The sequence below is a fragment of the Athene cunicularia genome (genome assembly GCF_003259725.1).
Source record: "Athene cunicularia isolate RWA chromosome 11 unlocalized genomic scaffold, athCun1 chr11_part1, whole genome shotgun sequence".
In the NCBI taxonomy this organism is placed as follows: domain Eukaryota; kingdom Metazoa; phylum Chordata; class Aves; order Strigiformes; family Strigidae; genus Athene; species Athene cunicularia.
The window spans coordinates 12,999,330-13,006,530 of record NW_020799113.1 but is presented as its reverse complement, the minus strand read 5'-3'; the positions used below and the strand labels follow the sequence as shown (position 1 = coordinate 13,006,530).

The 7,201-nt window shown below is 40.1% G+C and overlaps 2 protein-coding genes across 3 annotated transcripts in view; both read right to left on the bottom strand.

Moving 5' to 3' along the window:
• Positions 1-316, bottom strand: part of HEATR3 (HEAT repeat containing 3) — a 24,780-nt gene extending 24,464 nt beyond the window's left edge. Inside the window, exon 1 of the mRNA XM_026856566.1 lies at positions 129-316. The gene's annotated coding sequence lies outside the window, so the exon portion shown is untranslated. The remainder of the gene's footprint in view (positions 1-128) is intronic.
• A 49-nt stretch (positions 317-365) lies between these two features.
• CNEP1R1 (CTD nuclear envelope phosphatase 1 regulatory subunit 1) lies at positions 366-7,195 on the bottom strand. 2 transcript variants are annotated; one of them, XM_026856567.1, is made up of 6 exons: positions 6,955-7,195; positions 4,832-4,903; positions 2,541-2,614; positions 2,093-2,202; positions 1,907-1,961; positions 366-1,653 (listed from the first exon to the last, which is right to left on the bottom strand). In XM_026856567.1, the coding sequence occupies exons 1-6, from the start codon at positions 7,190-7,192 to the stop codon at positions 1,612-1,614; spliced, it is 591 nt and encodes a 196-aa protein (XP_026712368.1). In that variant the 5' UTR covers positions 7,193-7,195; the 3' UTR covers positions 366-1,611. The 2 variants fall into 2 exon arrangements, with proteins under 2 accessions (XP_026712368.1, XP_026712369.1); XM_026856568.1 differs by having other exon boundaries at positions 7,168-7,195.
• Between the last annotated feature and the right edge of the window lie 6 nt (positions 7,196-7,201).

Here is a 7,201-nt window from a genome sequence, read left to right as displayed (position 1 = left end):
GCTCCGCGCCGGCGGACGCCTCCCCCCGTTCCAGCCAGGGGCTTCCTCAGCCCCGCACCAGCGGCGTCCTCACGCCTCTTCCAGGACACGGCCTCTACTCGGGATGACTCCCCAGGTCTAAAACTCACAGGAGGCAAACGGCGAATGAAACGATTTCCTCCACCAGCACCGAGAGGGCGGGATGGACCTGTGGGACGGAAAAGCGGAAGGACTTTCTCCCTGGGGTCAGTATCTGAGAGCGTAAGAACCGCATCAAATACAGGAAGTGTTGGTCCGGTTCCAGTTACAGACCTCAGCTGTAAACTCCTGAAGTTCTTCTGTGTTCATCCGAGATCTGCATTTGCACAGTACAAAAGAAGGTAACACGTGTTTATACAAAGAATTTATTATATACACATTTACCTACAAAATACACAGCAGTTAAAAATAATGGATGGGCAGAAGACTTACTGGAAAAACTACAGGAGACAATTCTTACTGTCTCAACTAACAACGTTACATCAATAGGCTGCCTTTAAAAGCCAGCCTACCCTGTAGTAGAAGTTACTGAAGTTGCAACAGCTTTGCAGTTGTAGTCAATTAAAAGAGTTTGAAACAATTAAAAAGGCACCTTGAACAACTTATTCTTAAAATTCTTTACAGTTTTAGCTATTCAGAAGTTACAGTTTATGCATATAACAACCACACCTTGTTTTGAACACTCTGAATAACAAATGTTGTTATTTTATTGTGGCACTCTCTAGAGTTTCTTCACCAAATCTGAAGGTATGCATTTGCAATACTATTCATATTCAGACTATCACAGCATAAAAATCCACTCAGAATGGGCACGTGGATTTAAGATACAGTACAGCCTTACAACCGAGAAGATACAAGAGTATCTAAGACAATTTTTTAAATGTTATGAGTCTTAAAATAACAGTGCTGTGAACCTGATCAAACAAGGAACTAGTATGACCACAATGAAAGTGGCTGGTGCACTATATATACAATGTGACAAATGTGATCCTTGATGTATTTGCAAAGTTCTTAAACGGTAAGACACCAGTTTTCTCCAGCACAGAGTCTTTCCGCAAGCCTCTGAACCAGTTCCAGAAGAGTGACCAGGAGACAAGGACAGCTGTAATGAGTAAGTGTGCTAATAAAACATCACGGGAATGGTAAGTGTTCCTTTCAATACTCTTCATGAGAACAACAAAAAAAAAAATCCATACAGCAAATATTACTTCTTTTCATGGACATTGGCATCGATCTGCTATTTACAATAGCTTACACAGACACATAACACAAATGAGGTTTGATTTTCAAGTTCAACTTCATGGCCGATTAACATACTTCACCTGTATGTTCTGTTCTAGCTGAAGTAAAAAAGTGACACTAATACTGAAAAAGAGGTAATCGGAAGTAGCAAAAGCACTGATAAAGATGATAACAAAGAATTTGGATAAATATTCAAGGAAGTAATATTGCACACTTTCACTGTCGACTGTGTAAGACTTTCACTCCCAGGCAGTGACAACCCGTCCTGTTCGTTTTTTTGCTGTCATACTACCTTAAAAAAGGTCATTTTTGGTTTCCATGGCAGTGGAAAAAACTGAAGGAAGACAGCCCTTATTGAACATGAGGCCTAGGTTTCAAAATTAATTTTCCAGTCTGCAAGACAGAAAAAAAAAGTTTAGACTCTGAAAGTTGAGCCCAACAGTTGCACTTCAAGTTCAATTTTACAGGCTAAGTTTAAAACAACACAAAACAATACTGCATATTCTACATTCCAGTTTTACAGACATGGAATTTGTAAGGTGTGTACAAGTGCTGTTCAGAAAAAAAAAAAAAAAAGCCTGTCCCTTTTCAAATTGTTTGTATTTATTTAAAAACAAGGTTTAGGCAATGAACCACTAACACTTACATCATCACAGGACATATTATATTCTGCCAAAACCGTTCGACATCGGGCTGCTATACTGTGTGGACTGTGTCAAGGAATGTAGGTAACATAAGGCTTGTACACAAAGTAACAACTGAACAAGCAGTATTAGCATAGACTTCACTAACAGCAGTAACTACAACACTAACACACACGATCGAAGGATACATTGATGGTGCCACCACTCTTTTATGTATTCCAGCAAAGAACAAGCCTATTAGGGTAATACAGCTAATTGTGAAAAATGGGTGATTCCAAAGTGATGTGAGAAATGATACCTAGGAAAAAAAGCAGATTAGTCCCACTATATACTTTCTAAAACATACACAAAGTTGCTGTCTACTTCACTTAAATTTAAAAAGAAATACTGCTCCTAGCCATTTCTAAGTACTTGTGAACAATTCCTTAGATAAGCATTCAAGGTGTAGCATTTTGGCAGGGATTGTCCCAGGAGATGTTCCATAACAATTCCAGACAGCTTGAGAGCTTAACTAAAAATGATCTCCCAGCTTCATGGGAGAACCACCTTCAGCCTTTCTGTTTGCAAGATACTGTAGCACTCGACTGCAACACCAAGCCATGAAACAGACTACATTGGAATCAGTGTGATCTTTACCTTTTGTGTCTCCGGGTCTATTAACCAATTCCAAGCACCGGTTGCTGTGCACACTGATACCACTATCAGAATCACTGATAAAGAGAAGAACAGAGTCATAAACAGTATACCTCGCTCCTATTAAAAAGCATTTATTTTTCAGCTGCAGCTCTTAAGCATTTAATTCTTCTACCACTTCTGAGGGAGAAAAAGCTTCTACTTGGAAGGCAGATGTGAAAATAAGCAAAGAAATTTCTATTAAGTGAAACTGTCAAGACTCTACAAGTTTTCTGGACAGGACAAGTAGGTACCAAAATCTAAATTCTATCAAATAAAAACATTCTGAGGCTTTGAAAAAAAATAAAGATGCTAAAACAACACAGCTAGCACAAAGGAGTTAAAAGACTGGAATAAGATTTGTACCAAGTGTTCAGTATGCTATTTGAGCTTAGGCAGTCTAGGCAACAGAAATGCAGTGCCATTAAATTGCAGAGCAGAACTAAAGCTTCCATCCTGCTAGCTCTTCTACATAAGAAAAGCTTGAGGCATTAGCACCAGCAGTTTCATTAGCACAACTAAGTTGTGATATGCTCCCCATCCCAATCAACCCAGTTACAAGCAAGCAAAGCTGACAGAAAAAAAACACAAAATGTAAACGAGAGAGAAGGCATGGCAGCTTTAGCACAGGAAGATTAGCAAAAAACTCTGCACATCCAGGATGGTTTAGGAAGAATAATCAATTCACTGCAAATGGAAAATGCTAGATACATATTAGAGTAACACAAGACACTAGACTGATTTTGAGAGACTGCAAAGGGTTGGGGATCAGGGGTTGGCAGAAAAAGAAAACAACAAATACAGAGAAAGCTCATGTTCTGTTGCACACCCATAAAGCATTGCAGCTTTCACTGGACATTTGGCAGTTCTAAGTGTTTTCTATGGAGCCTAAAGTTCTGAATGCAAATAGTCTTTTACTGGTGGGGGAAAGGGGGAAAAAAAAAACCCCAAAAAACCCACCACCACAAAAAAGAGACCACCCAGAGTTACCAGCCTTTAGCATCATAGGAAAGAATCTGAAAACAAACCCCAGATATTCATTAAATACTACTTTCAGGTTTGTAAGACTGCTATAATTTACTAATGAATTGCATATTCCTTACCGATATTACAAAACAAAAAACAAAATTAAAAAATAACCATAAGAAGTTATGTTTCCAAAATACAGCTGAGAAGAAAAAAAAATACTTTTTTTCAAGAATAACAGGATGAAAAGTGAACATTGAATTAAATACCCGATTATAATTCAAGTAAAAAGTCTTTTACATGAATTACAAAACTAGCAAAACAAGCAGTTAGGGGAAAAAAAGTTAGCTAGTGAACATAATGCTAGTTATGCAAACCTCATTTAAATATGGTTAGAAGTTTCCAGTACTACTTTTTTTTTTTAATTATATCTGACAGGATATAGGAATTCTGGAAGCCAAATGCATTCATACACTAGGTGCACACAAGTTGTGCAGATCTACTTAGAAATATCCACTTGCCTCCCAATTGCTCTGAAACAAGGGGTTTCGGGGTAGTAGTGTGTGGTTGTTGTGTTTCAGGATAGGGTGGGTTTTTCTGCTGTTTTTGCTTTTTAAGTAGTCATTCCTCCAGTCCCTTCATTTCAGATTAACCTCTTGGCCTCTCAGGAGAAAAGATGCTATTTTGTACATTCTAAAAAATGTCAGTATTCTTTGAGTATAGAAACTCTGGCAGCATCTTAGAACAAAAAAGCAGTCTGTTTCCACCATGGACTATTGATCGCCAAGTTGGCAGCGTATCTGGGGTATTTTTTGCCTTCCTCCCTCCTTCCCACTTTCCTGGTAGAACCAAGGTGAGGACATATTCTGCCCTTAAGGCACGCTGCTGTAACTTTTTCACCTTCTATTTTGTAGGGACTCTCATGCAATCGTATTCAGTTCAAGTAACTATGGTGACTGTCTGGGAAGTCTAAGCCTGAAAAAAAAAAAAAAAAAGCAAAACAAAACAAACAAAAAGAAACAAATAAAACAACTTACTGTCCCAACCATTTTCAGAATAATTCAGCCTGAAGCCAATTCAATCTTGGCCTCATTTTTCTAACTCTGACTAAAGTATCTCTGGTATCTCGTATTATCTTGTTGAAGAATGTTTGAATGTACACCACAAATTTTAAAGAGCATTTAAGCACAGATTTTTGTCTGGGCAAACATAAATCAAAGATACACAATAGTAAATCTAAAAAGCTTCAAAGACAGAATCCTATTTATCCCTTGGAACATCAAACTTACTTCTCCAACGTCCTGTAGCTGGTTGCAAACATGCAATATATTCAGTAAGTCTTCTTTCAAAAGCTTTGAGATCTGGGGAGAATGTGTATCAAGCAGAATTAGACCTTCATTTATTTAGTCAAATTTTAATGTAAAAGATAAAAGGAATTCACTTTTCCTCTGTGCACAGCCATTTTATAAACAGGCAGAGAAAACCAATGCAATGATCATTTAGATGCAATAAAAGCACAGTTGAAGTAGCTTCACACAACTTTAGCTAAAAAGTACAATGACAGAGTTATACTAAATGCAAGAAACACTCTCACTTACAGAAAATCGATATAGTTGAGAAATCAGAGTATTTTAGACATCTTTAAAAATACCAAGAGTTAGATTTAGAATAGCTTAAATAGTCCCTACACAAAGAAAAAAAAAAAATCACATTTTGGAGTATTACGTACATCAGGAAACCATTAAGTTCTATTATCAATAATGGTAATTTTAAAAAAAAGTTGCCATTTGCCAGCTGTTGAAGGGATTATTTGTAGCAGTATGGCTTTGATGACTTTGTTTTGTACAAACTTTTAGTGCCATGATATATCTATATATAGATATAGATATATATATACACACACGTAAAAACTCACAGCAAACTCTAGCCCGATTTTTTTTTTTCTTTAAACAGATTTTTCTTATTACTACCATTATTCTCCCATGGTCTTTCCATTGAAATTGCTGCTAAATGCCAAGCAGCATTTCAAGTTCATAGTCCTAATTTGTTTTAAAAAGAAATCTTAGCCAGCCACCTAATGTCTGTCTACAAGGAACTGTTTCACCTGAAGTCCGTTAGATTTAACTTTCTGTTCAACAAGGTCAATGTTTGCCATTTCAATCAAAGCTAGAATTCTACCTGAAGTTGAGTTTATGAGCATTAACTTGCAGCTAAAGTGTTTCAGTTAGCATCACTCTCGATTTTTTTTTTCCCCTTCAACTTGCAACTATTGCTAAATCATTTACCAAGATAAAGCAGATAGAGAGTAACTAATGCCATTTCCCAAATTGTAAATTTACTCCCGAGTGTTTTGCAGGTGAATTTATGGGGGAAAAGATTACAGCACCTTGACTTCAGCCACAGAACAGTTAAGTAGTCTTAATTATAACCACAGCCCTGTAGTTATGGCCTGTCCTCCACCTCCGCCACTGCCAGCAATTAAAGCTAATTAACTGCTCCCTGACTAACACAAACCCCTACAACTAGTCACTGAAGTGAGAGGGGGACTATGAGGCATCACATGAAAGCCTGCTATTTGAGAATAGCACCCTGTAGGCATAAAATCAAGCTGTTGATAACACAGTTCGCAAGAAAACACTCGTATAATGTAGACAGCGTTAAAATAAACAATGGCCAAAAAAAAAACCCTTTCAGAAAACAGGAACTTAAAAGTTTTAACTGATTTTTAGATATCCATGTTCTAAGAACCACGAGTTTATCACTTTGGCACCTGGAACTACCAAGAAGACTGAGATCCCTACAGCTTGTACAGACATAACAACGAAGCCGTGACAATGCCAGACTGTCAGTTTTTGTTGACATGCCTACCTCTAGCATCTGATACAAAACACCTGCTAAGTCTGAGACACTGGTGCATTTCAAGAATCTCTACTAGTCTTATGTTTGGACACTAAAAAGCTCCTTTCAGGGTTTTGACATCCTGTAAACTGTAACTTCAAAGAACTTGTAACCCAAACGATCAATGTTTTCAGGTAAGAGGGCTATTTGAGGTCACGTTCCAAGTGCAAGAGAAGCCTTGGCATAATGTGCTAGATGGGACTCAAAGCTCTAATAAACGCGTTTCATGTGAACACCCGTGAAGAGAGGAGTAGTTACCGCAGCACGAGCGGATTTTAGTAAGCTAAAGTCAAGAAGCCTTGTCGAGAAAGGGCACCGAAAGGGAAAGCCCACTGGGCAGCTCCCTCCTCCCCAGGGACAGAAGGCTGCTGGCGGGCCCACACACGGATCCCCTCAGCACGGGCCTTCCCTGCGGGTTCCGCTCTCCGCCTCCGCGGGGCGGCCGGAGAGCAACAGCACCCGCCCCCGAGCCTCAGGATGCGGAGGTGGCCCAAGAGACCCCGCCCCAGCTCGCCTGTCTGGGCCGAGGAGGAGCGCCGGCCCCAGGAGCGCGGTGGAGATAGAGCCGAGGCCTCCTGCGGCCGCTTCGCCCCCCTCAGGGTAGCGCCGCGGCGGGGCCCGCTCCGGAGGGACGAGGCGGCGCACTCGGGCAACCCAGGCGCGGAGCCGGAAGCTCCCAGCGCGCCGGAGGAGCGGCGCTGGGCTCGCTCCGGGCCGCCGCACTCACCCTCAGCCTGGTCCAGGGAGTTCATGGCGGGCGG

Coding starts and splice junctions, on each gene's coding strand:
- CNEP1R1 (XM_026856567.1), bottom strand. CDS start 7,192: ATGAACTCCCTGGACCAGGCTGAGGGTGAGTGCGGCGGCCCGGAGCGA. Junction 4,904..6,954: donor CTCCTCCTCGGCCCAGACAG/GCGAGCTGGGGC, acceptor CATTCTCCCCAG/ATCTCAAAGCTTTTGAAAGA. Junction 2,615..4,831: donor AGCTACAGGACGTTGGAGAA/GTAAGTTTGATG, acceptor TCTCTTTATCAG/TGATTCTGATAGTGGTATCA.